This window comes from Neomonachus schauinslandi, chromosome 2, assembly GCF_002201575.2.
Source record: "Neomonachus schauinslandi chromosome 2, ASM220157v2, whole genome shotgun sequence".
NCBI lineage: Eukaryota > Metazoa > Chordata > Mammalia > Carnivora > Phocidae > Neomonachus > Neomonachus schauinslandi.
This window is the reverse complement of record NC_058404.1, coordinates 168,436,967-168,449,067: the sequence shown is the minus strand read 5'-3', so window position 1 is coordinate 168,449,067 and position 12,101 is coordinate 168,436,967. Positions and strand designations below refer to the sequence as shown.

At 40.8% G+C, this 12,101-nt stretch overlaps 1 protein-coding gene across 1 annotated transcript in view; it reads right to left on the bottom strand.

The window, feature by feature from the left end:
• The window catches only part of ATP8A1 (ATPase phospholipid transporting 8A1), a 222,138-nt gene extending 211,071 nt beyond the window's left edge, over positions 1–11,067 (bottom strand). Inside the window, exon 1 of the mRNA XM_044912996.1 lies at positions 10,814–11,067. Within this exon, the coding sequence (XP_044768931.1) occupies positions 10,814–10,862 (49 nt within the window). The 5' untranslated portion in view covers positions 10,863–11,067. The remainder of the gene's footprint in view (positions 1–10,813) is intronic.
• Positions 11,068–12,101: the final 1,034 nt, after the last annotated feature.

The window sequence follows — 12,101 nt, the reverse complement described above, 5'->3', positions numbered from 1 at the left end:
TGAAAAATACACCAGAGGGAATCATGAGTAGATTAGAGGATGCAGAAGAATAGATCAGTGATCTGGAAGACAGGGTAATGGGAAGCATATAAGCTGAATGGCAAAAAGAAAAAAAAAGATTTTAAAAAATGAGGATAGGTTAAGGGATCTCTGAGACAACATCAAGTGTACTAATATTAACATTATAAGGGTCTCAGAAGGAGGAGAGAAAAGGGCAGAAAACTTACTTGAAGAAATAATAATTGAAAACTTCTCTAAACTGGGAAGGGAAACAGACATCTAGGTCCAAGGAAGTTCAGAAGGCCCCAAACAACATGAACCCAAGAAGGTCGACACCAAGACACATAACAATTAAAATGTCAAAGATTAAAGATAAAGAGAGAATCTTAAAAGCAGCAAGAGAGAGCCAACTAGTTAGGTAAAAGGGAAACCCCATAAGGTTATCAGCTGATTTTTTAGCAGAAACTTTGAAGGTCAGAAGAGGGTAGCAAGATATATTCATACGTTAAAAGGAAAAAAAACCCTACAACCAAGAATACTCTACACAGCAAGGTTATCTATCATTCAGAACTGAAGGAGAGATGAAGAGTTTCCCAGACAAACAAAAGTTGAAGATCATCACCACTAAACTGGCCTTATAAGAAATATTAAAGGGTCTCCTTTAAGTGGAAAAGTAAAGGCCATAATTTGAAGAAAATTATGAAAGGGAAAAATTTTGCAAATAAAAGCAAATACACAGTAAAAGTAGTAGAGCAATCACTTTTAAGGCCAGAATGAAGGTTAGAAGACAAAAGTAGTAAAATCAATTATATCTAAAAGATTAGTTAAGGGGATTCACAAAATAAAAAAGATGTAAAATATGACAACATATATATAAAACGTGGAGAGAGTAGTAAAAATGAAGTTCAGAATATGTTCAAACTTAAGTAACCATTAACTTAATATACTCTGCTATATACTTAGAATGTTACATATGAACCTTATAGTAACCAGAAACCAAAAACCTATGACAGATACACACACACAAAAAGAGAAAGGAAGCCAAGTATAACACTAAAGAAAGTCATCCATCACAAGGAAAGAAAGCAAGAGAAGAAAGGAACAGAGAAAAACTATAAAGATGACCAGAAAACAATTAATAAAATGGCAATAAGTACACATCTATCAATAATTACTTTAAATGTAAATGGCCTATATGCTCTGATCAAAAGAAAAAGAGTGATGGAATGGACAAAAAAATTAGACCTCTATATAAGCTGCATACAAGAGACTCACTTCAGACCTAAAACACATACAGACCAAAAATGAAGCGATGGGAAAGACAGTCCATGAAACTGCAAGAAAAAAAAAAGCCAGGGTAGCAATACTTATATCAGACAAAATAGACATTAAAATGAGGATAACAAGAGACAAAGAAGAGCATACATAATAATAAAGGAAACAATCAAACAAGAGGATAGAACAATTGTAAGTATCTATGTACCCAAAACAGGAACACCTAAATACATAAAGCCAATACTGACAGGTATAAAGGGAGAAATGGACAGTCATACAATAATAGTAGGGGACTTTAATAGCCCATTTACATCAATGGATAGATCATCCAGACAGAAAATCAATAAGGAAACAATGGCTTTGAATGACACATTAGGCCAGATAGACTTAACAGATATATATAGAACATTCCATTCATAAACAGAATATACATTCTTTCAAGTGCACATGGAACATTCTCTAAGACAGATAACATCTTAGGCCAAAAACAAGTCTCAGTAAACTTGAGAACACTGAAATCATATCAAGCATCTTTTCTGACTGCAACAGTATGAAACTAGAAATCAATTATGAGAAAAAAATTGGAAAAGAATGCAAACGCAGAGGATAAATAACATGCTACTAAATAACAAATATGTCAATGAAGAAATTGAAGAGAAAATAAAAAAAAAAATACATGGAGACAAATGAAAACACAAGAGTCCCAAATCTTTGGAATTCAGCAAAAGCGGTTGTAAGAGGGAAGTTTATAATGTTACAGGCTTACTTCAAGAAACAAGAAAAATTTCAAATAAACAATCTATCTTTATATCTAAAGAAATTAGAAAAAGAAGTAAAGCCCAAAGTTAGAAGAAAGGAAATAATAAAAATCAGAGTGGAAATAAATGAGTTTTTTCTATATTTTTACTATCTATTTCAAGGAAACAAAGAGATAGCTCTTTCAAAAGATAAACAAAATTGATAAACCTTTAGCCAGACTCAACAAGAGAGAGCTCAAATAAAATCAGAAATGAAAGAAAATAACCAACATCACTGAAATACAAAGAATAAGAGACTAATATAAAAAGATACATGCCTACAAACTGGACAACCTAGAAGAAATGGGTAAATTCCTAAAAACATATAATCATCCAAAACTGAATCAGAAGAAATAGAAAATCTGAACAGACTTATTACGAATAACGAAATTGAATTGGTAATCAAAAAATCTCTTGACAAACAAAAATCTAGGACCTAAAGGATTCACAGGTGAATTCTACCAAATATTTAAAGATTTTATTTATTTATTTGAGAGAGAGAATGAGATAGAGAGAGCACGAGAGGGGGGAGGGTCAGAGGGAGAAGCAGACTCCCCGCCGAGCAGGGAGCCCGATGCGGGACTCGATCCCGGGACTCGGGGATCATGACCTGAGCCGAAGGCAGTTGCTTAACCAACTGAGCCACCTAGGCGCCCTCTACCAAATATTTAAAGAAGACTTAACACCTATTCTCAAACTATTCCAAAAAAATAGGAGAGAAAGGAAAGCTTCCAAATTCATTCTACAAGGCCTGCATTACCTTTACACCCAAACCAAAGACACTACAAAAAATGAAAACTGCAGGCCAATATCCCTGATGAACATATATGCAAAAATCTCAACAAAATATTCACAAACGACATTCAACAATACATTAAAAGAATCATTTGCTATGATTCGATGATATTTATCCCAGGCATGCAAGAATGCCTCAATACCCTTAAATCAATCAACATGATGCATATTAACAAAATGAAGGATAAAACCCATATCATCATCTCAAAAGATGCAGAAAAAGCATCTGACAAAATTCAACATCCATTGATGATAAAAACTCTTAACAAAGTGGCTTTAGAAGGAACATACCTTAACATAATAAAAGCCATATATGACAAACCCACAGCTAACATCACACTCAATGGGGAAAAGTTGAAGGCTTTTCCTCTAAGATCAGGAACATCTTGCCATTTGAGACAATATGGATGAACCTACAGGGTATTATGCTAAGTGAAAAAAGCCAGAAAAAGACAACATATGATTTCACTTATATGTGGAATCTAATAAACAAATGAACAAAGAAACAAAAAACAGAAACAGACTCACAGGTACAGAGAACAAACCGATGGTTGTTGGAGGGGACGGGTGTGGGGGGGGGGTGCAGTGGGAGAATGGGCAAAATGGCTGAAGGGGAGTGGGAAATTCAGGCTTCCAGTTATGGAATAAATAAATCATAGGGATGAAAGGTACAACATAGGGAATATAGTCAATTGTGTTGTAATGGAATTGTATGGTGACAGATGGTAGTTACAATTGTGGTGAGCAGAGCATAATAAATAGAGAAGTTTGAACCACTATGATGTATACCTGAGATTAATTTAACATTCATTGTGTGTCAACTATTCTTCAAAAAATTTTAATTTTAAAAATGTTTATGAAAATTAGCATACACACTAGAAAATATAGAAGTTAAAAGGTAAATTATAAACAGAAAATAGTGTCTTTAACATATGAGAAAATTAAAATTCAATACAAAACAAATTTCATAAAGGAACATGAATAAACAATTCAGAAAAAAATTGAAAATCATTAAGCTTACCAAAATATATTCAACCTAATAACTAAAAGCAATGTAAACTTAGAGGTTCATTTTTTGCATTGTACGTTTAAAGGATGAAAAAAGTGGCAATCCAACGATGGAGAAGAGAGAGAGAAATAGGCACTCCTGTTCACTTTCAGTGGGTGTATAAACTGGTATAATCTTTCCAACAAGTTTGAAACATGTATCAACAGTCATTTAAAATGTACATACTTTTGATCCAGGAATCCCTTTTCTAGGGGCTTTTTACAAAGAAATAATCAGAAAAGTATACAGATATGTCTAAACTGCTTATCCAAGAATTGTTTTTAAAAACCTTAAAATGATCTAAATGTCCTAAATGTCACAGAGGATTCCTTAGTAATTATATACTAACATAAAAATGCTGAGCTTTCATAAAATTAATGCTCTATGTATTCAACAAATAGCATTGAGCCCCTACTAAGTTCCAGGCTCAGCTCTAGGCAGAGGATATAAACAGTGAGAGTAGGCAAAAATTCTATCCTTCAGGCAGTTTACAAAAATCTGTATTTGATAGCCAAGGATGCCCATGAAATACTAAGTGGGGGAAAAAAAAAAGATTAAAAATTATGTAGAGTATGATCTCACTTCTCTTAATAAACTTATTTCTCCTCTCCTAGAAAATAGTTGGAAAGGATATATGCTAAAATGTTAACAGTAGTTATATTTGGATGGCATAGTTTGGGGTGATTTTTACTGTCTTTTTGACACCTTTTGCAGTATGCGTTTTTTCCAATGAGCAAGTGTTACACTTCTACAATCAAGAGAACAACATTAAGCTCTTCCATTCAAAGCAAAGTTCAGAGTTATCCACTCATCTGACAAACAAACACGAAGGGCCACTATGTCAGGCAAAGCTGTGAGGGCCGTGTACAGCAGTAAACAGATCACACTGTTCACATGCTTTGTTTTTTGTTTTTGTAAATTGCTCCCATTGTGGTGCTCAGGTTCCAGGAGGAGGGTGTCTTATAGGTCTGACTGTAAGGCATCTCTAGATCATCTTACCTCTAGATCACAAGATTCACTTATTCATTCAACAGTATCTGAGCTTCTACTACATTCCTGGCAATGTTCTCAGTGGGAGCCATGTATCAGTAAACAAAACAGACAAAAATCCCTACCTTTAGTTTAGAGGGTTTACAATCCACAGAATAATAGCTTTGAAAGATGTGGGCTCCAGCTAGTAATGAAGAATGAAACTGTTGCCTTTACAACATTTACCTTCTAATGAAACTCTGTGAATAGAAACCCAGGCAGCAAACATTTCACCAACTTCAAAAGTATACTCTGATCATGCAAACTTTCCTATGGTTGTAAAGTAGGCTCATGATTCAATTCTCACTGTTCTTGAAGTAATACGATGAAAACGTGAACAATAGGCTATAGACTAGAAAATCCTAACAATTTGGTTCTGCCACACTTAATATCTCCAGAATTATACTAAGCAAGATGACATGTATTGGGGATTCTCAAATATTAATTACGCAAAGGATCACTACACTCATACACCTTCCCTCTCACAATGCTATGTCAGTTATAAATCTTTAACCCATCTCCAGATTTCCTTTGGGATCTCCTTCATTCACACCTTTTTGTCCCATCACCCAAATTAGATGGCACACAGCAGGTGAATAATACATGCTTGTTAAAGGAACAAATAATCTTAGTCATCTTTTACCTGGACGAATGAAACCGCCTCCCCCAAATTTCCCTTTAACAATTCTTACTAAAACTACTTGAATGCTCCTTTTGTTATCTTTTAATAAGACATAACATTCTGTAAAAATACAAACATTTTAAAGTTGTCATTTTTACAGATTAGTTTAAAAAAACAATACCTAAACTAAATTTATTACTTAGCACATGTTTTACACAATCAAATGGATGTCTTTCATTTTAGCATTATAATATTCAGCAGAAGAAAATGTAAACTTTTGGACACGTATGTGTACATTTCCTTAGTTTTGAAAAACCTAATGCTTATTATTTTGTATATGAGCTCTAGAACATTCCTTTATTGCAAGCAAGAGCCTTATAACAATCTGAATACCTGATGGTGATTGTGTCTGTTAGCTACCCACCCACCAGCCATTCTTCCTTTTTCCTTTAGTAATAAAACACTGAGTAATGTGCCCAGCTAGAAAACTCCATTTCCCAGCTTCCCTTGCAGATGGAAGCCAAAGTAAAATTAGGATGAGTCTGTGTGTGGTACTTCCAGGTAAACCCTTTGGTCTCTCATCTTTCTGGGGGTTTTTTTGTGTTTTTTTTTTTTCCTACCTGGAACTTTTCCATGATGGCTGGAACCCCAGCAACCACGTTATAACTTCATGGAAGATGTTGAAGCAGAAAGGCATAGAGGCAATGTTCCTTCTGACTTTATGAATTGCGCATAGCTGACCTGGACTGCCTACCTCCATACTAGTTTTACCAGAGTGACAAAATTTTGTGTAAGCCACCATAATTTTAGTCCCTGTTTTTAGCACTCCTAATGTTGTATTGAGAGACCATTTGATTTAGCTGGGGTAAAAACGAAGAAATTCAGAATTCTTAGCTTTCAACTTTATCCTGTTTTGCTTTCTGGAAAATATGTCTACTATCAGGGTTTCAACTATGACCTCTGAACTCAAGATTCCCCTTTGATTTTGCCCACATCTAACCTCCAATTCTAAGTATCTTCAAAACACATCCCTTTGGATATCCCACAATTCCTACTTCTTATTGTATGGACCCTCCTTCTCAATTTCCTTATCTTAATAGATTTTCCCAAGCAGTTTTAAGACTAAAGCAGAGTTCCTCAAAATGTGTTTCACCTATACCAGAATATCCAAGCAAGTTCATTAAGAATGTAGATTCCCAGTCCTACTGCAGACCTACTGAAGAAAATCTTCATGAGTCACCTAGGAAATTATAGTTTCAATGAGATACCTGAGATCTTGTAAACATTAAAATTCAAAATTACTGCTTGAAAACTTCCTTTCATTTTAATCCATTTATCTCCTGCCCTGTATTGCTATGTCCTACGGTGTGACCTTTGTGACCTCCTTTCCTACTATTCTCCCCTACACTGTTCCTTTAACCCTCCTGACTCTCTTGCCTTGGGGGTGTCTGCTGTGACTGTTCCCTCTGCCTGGAACACTCTTTCCCTAGATCCCAACAGGGCTAACTCCTTCACTTGGTCCATGTCATCTTTTCAGTGAAGGCCAACCTAACCAACCTACTTAAAGTTGCAATCCATCCACCAATTTTATGCATCTTACCTTCTTGTTCTATTTCCCATAGTACTTACTACATAACAAATTCTACAATTTGTTAATGTATTGTGTTTGTCTGGTCTCTTGCCCCTCTAAAATGTAAACACCTCCAGAGCAGGGCTTTTTCTATTCTGTTCACCGATGTATCCCAAGTGCCAGGAACAGTACTTGTAGGAGCTCAACAGATATCTGCTGAATGAGCTTCTGTTTTACTTAGAAATAATCTCTGATTCCTCCCTTCCCATTCTCACTTTTCCACTCCAAAAATACTCCTGGCCTTTGTCATTACTAGACTTTTTTCTTTTCCTTTTTTTTTTTAATGACAGAGTCTGTCTACAGTGCCATTCTGTCCAAACCATCCAACATGCTTCCAGACGTATCTTCGAAAGACACTTCTTTGCGGATGTCGTTCCCCTATGATGATTTGGCTCCTAACTGGCCCTGTTAGATATCATGCACTGGCATCATGCTTGAATGAGAAATGGATTAGATCTTCAAATACTTGATTCTATATCCAAATGACTCATCTTGGCATTTGAAATGCCCTGTAATCTAGCAGGAATTTACCTATCCAAATTTATACCCTCTCTTTCCAAACTTCCCTCTGCTCCTGGCCAATTTCCGTAAGATCTCTCAAATAAGCCATGTTGACGTTCACCAGTTTTTCAATTGGTTACTCTCTACCTTCAATACCGTCCCAACTATTGGAAAAAAAAAAAAAACACAGAAAAAGGCAATATCCTTTGGATTCCTGCTACTCAGACCTGAAGGCCAGAGCCATCCAGGATTACCTGTGAGTTTGTCAGAAATGCAACAGCTGCAGCCCCACCCCAGACCTACTGATTTAGAATCTATACCTAACAAGATCCCCAGATGATCTGTGTGCACCTTAAAGTTTGGGAAGCACTCATCCCAAATTATTTCTCAATGAAGTGTTCGCTGAGCAGGCCTCATGCTCTATGTCCTGACTGCCAATGGGACCTATGTCTCCCATAGCAAGCACCATGTTCTATTAATAACATCCACTCTTAGACTATTTATTCATTATTTCACGGAAGTTCTTTAGCCGCAATTTGGATGTAAATAACGTGCACACAGGACAGCCACACATCTGGCCAATTTGGTTGCAGGGAATAGAAACCCATTCAAGTCACTTCAAGGGAAAAAAGAGCTTATTCTAACAGTACTTGGGAACAGGGACTAGCAAGCTCAGGGAGGATTTCCAAGGTCGAGCTACCCCTTCTCAGCATCTGTGTCTCTGCCCCATTCTCTCCATCTAATCCATTCTCTCTCCTATTTTTCTCTGTTCACCATAGTTCCTGCTTCCTCACATCAGCAGCATTCACAGGACCCATTAGAGCCAGCCATTCTCTCCTCTACTAGCCTATTCACCTCTGCCCCTTTCTGCTTCAATTTTCACCCTACGTCTCTAAGCTTAACTCTTCCCACAATAGAGATGATCACCATAGAGAACCTTTTTGAGCCAAACCACAAGGTTACAAGTGTCTGCCCCTGAGTCATGAGCCGAGCCATGACTAGTCCTAGTCCAATCAGCCGAGCCAAAGGGGCTGCAGTTCAGAACAAGGCCCTTTAGGCAGCAGGAACTGTCAAAGGAGAATATTCCTTAGGAAAGAAAAGTGTGGGCAGGGTGGGCAGTGAGCCACATATCCAGCCCACAGTCATTATTTATGTTGCCCTCACCATAGTCCTGAGCAAAATACCAAGCACATAATAAACTGAAACCAACCAATATGGGAGGGAAGGGTCATTGCCTGACACTGTGCTGCATGCACAGGGAATACAAAGATTAAATAAAAAACAGTCCTTATTTCCCCAGAGCTCTACATCCAAATGTGTCACTGAACTAACTACGTGACCTTGGGCAAGCACCTCAACCACCTGGGCCACAATTCCTTCAACCATCAGATGAGACCACCTTCACTTACCTCCAGGAATGTTGTGAGAGTCCATAAGGCAATCTTTGAGAAAATGCTTTGAAAAATACACAGGACAACCAAAAACAATACTGTAGCCTTTTAATACTAATAAAATCCTCTCATATGCCACAGGTTTTGCATTGTTTTCTGGTCTTTTCTCTTTTCCTCATTTCCCACAATATATGATTCATCAACGGCTGCTATTTGAAAAAACAATCCCAATTATTACCACTATATTTTCATCACCTGTATGGCTTACTCAGGTAGTGACTAGGAATAGTCATCCATTTCACTCAGAGGTATTAAAAAAAAAAAAGAATGAATTTTTTACTGTGTACATTTCAAAAATAACACGACCCTTTATTCATCTTGTATCTAAAACTGTAATGTCTTAAATACTTTTTTCATTACAGTACAAATAACAAGAAGTATGTACTAAATTCCTGTGTAGGCACAGGTCAATTGTGACTCTTGCCCAGACACCTACTCTGAGCAGTTTCATTTAGTATTGCCTAAACGCTGTAATCAGTAAACCATAGATATTAGAACTCAATGCCCCCATATTTTTACATGAAGACTCTAAGGGGGAAAAACAATAAAGGAGGAAAAACAATAAAATCGCTTGTTGCAAGCCCTGGAGTCCTATTCTCCTAACTGCTGTATCTTTTTTCTAAAACCACTTTCCCACCTGCCTCACATTAAAAGATGGGGTGGGGGAGCAGGGATAATGGGAAGATAGACTAGTTCTCAAAAACATGTTGTTCCACTCTTTGCAGGATTCAAGTACTGGTTTATGGGACAGAAAAACAAGAAAAAGAAATCTCTAGATATGTACAATCTTGGCTTTGCCATAAGCAAAATCAAGAAATATTTACCGAGTGACCATCACTTGCCAGGAAGAATGCTGAGAACTCCTCAGATAAGCTGAAGAGGATGCCTCGGCCTCCAAAAGCTGACTTGCTATACCCTCGGACATCTGTTGCTCAGTGCTGACAGGTGTAGCCATTCAACAGCTGGCCTTGGGTGGAGCAAAGAAAACAGCTTCCCCCTTGCTAAAAAGTCAGCTCAGGTGGCCAAAGTGAGGATCTCAGGTAAAAGGAAAAAAACCGAAATCTCGGATGGAAGCTGGGTAGAGATTCCATGGCAGGAAAGAAAATTGCAGAGACTGTACTGCCCAGAACCCGCTGAGCACCCAGCCCCAATTAAGGCTCCTCACGCTCTAAGAGACAAGGAGCTGTAGATCAAAGGATCCTGCATCTGGGAAAGGCACTCCCCTCCTCTGGGAGCCGTGGTGTGGGGGCTGCAAAAAGGTGGGTGCCGGAGGCGGGGGCGGCGGGCTGGGGATCTGTTCACAAGGGTGAAGAAGCCAAGCGGAGACGGGAAGGCTTGTGCGCTAGTGGGGAGGGCGGTGGGCAGGACGAGAGCGCTCGGTGACAGGAACCGAATGGTCACGCTGCGGTGTAAAGCAAGACTTGGGGCTCCGGCCGAGGACACCAATTCCGGGATTCTAGAGCCGGGAAGGGGTCTGCAAGTGCACTGGAGGCGGCGCAGCGAGAAGGGTCCGCCAGGGACCAGGCGCGACCGCCAGACTTACCTAGGGGAAGAGGTGGGACGGGGCATCTTTTCCCTAATACACACACGGCCCGACCCCAAGCTGGCCCCGAGCCACCCCCGTGCACGCTGGGCGCACAGCCCAGCGCTGCGGCGGCCACTCACCCTCCGCGCGGGAGCGGATTTCCGACACTGTCCTCCGCATGGTGGGCATCGCGGCGACCGCCGCAGGTGGAGCCTTAATCGGGACTCTGCACCTGTCACGGCGCCGCACAGGCTGGAGACCTGGCTGCGCCGCGCCGAGTGTTCAGCCGCCGCGCGGGCCCAGTCGCCCACCCAGGGCAGCGCCGCCGCCGGACTGCCCCCGCACGCCGGAGCAGGAGGAAGAGGGGCCGAAGGTGGCGGCGTCCGCAGAGCTAGGCGAGCTCTCCCTGCAGCCGCGGAGGGGGCGGCCCGGCGAGGGGAGGAGCTCGGGTGCCCGCGCCGGGGGAGGGGTCGCCGGGGCGCGCGCTCACTCGCTCCCGCGGCAGCGCGGCGGCGAAGTCGGGAGAGGGGCGGGGAGAGACCCGGGAGGACCTCCTCCTTCCCGCCTTGCTCCGGACCGTACCATTCCTGAGGGGGCAGGGTGGTCAGCTCCCAGCCTCCTCGTCCCCGCTGGGCGCCCTTGCTCCGCCTTGCAGCTTCGGCTCGTCCTGTCCTTTCTCAACACTGTTCTGACTCTCCTAAGTCTTGCCCAGAAAGGAAGGGGTGCTTTGGCGCCTGCATCTCCGCGTATCCCTTCCTGCTACCCTCTGGCTTGTAATAACAATGGAGTTGTCCGGGGTCTGGGAAGTGGTGTTGGGGCGGAGTGGGCAGGCGAGGGGCGAGAGAGGTTGGGACGCTAAGGGTTAAGTCCCAGCCCGGGCAATGGAAAGAACCCGCGAGTTCGCCGCCTGGGTGGAATTCTAGCCTCCCAGGGCGGCCACCAACCCCCGCCGCCTGAGCTGCACTTGCTCCATTGCCTGGCCCACGAGCAACAGGCTCTGAGGCCGGGCTTTCCCCGGAGCTGGTGCTCCTCCTGCCACTGGTGCCTGGGTGCGTCTGGACAGCCTGCGAGTGGGCCGGTGCGTCCCGCCAGTGCGTGCTCTGCAGCCCGACAAAGCTCGGGAATTGCAATAAATTCAACTATTGGGCCAGGTGGTTCAAAAATCACTTTTTTTTTGTTTTGGGTTTTTGCTTTTACTCAAACCTGCAGGAAGTTGGGTGCAGTAGTTGTACCTGAAAAGGGGGGGGGGAGTGTCCTAATATAAAATCCATAAATAAATACTAGATTTTAATCTCCTTCGTATCCTAGAGATCATCGTAACCTCATTACCTTTTATATACCGAGTTCTATGCTAACAAGTTATGGAAACAAGGTATTTTTTTTTTTTTATTGCTGATTTTATCATCGAGTTAGGATGTAAGGTTTTAC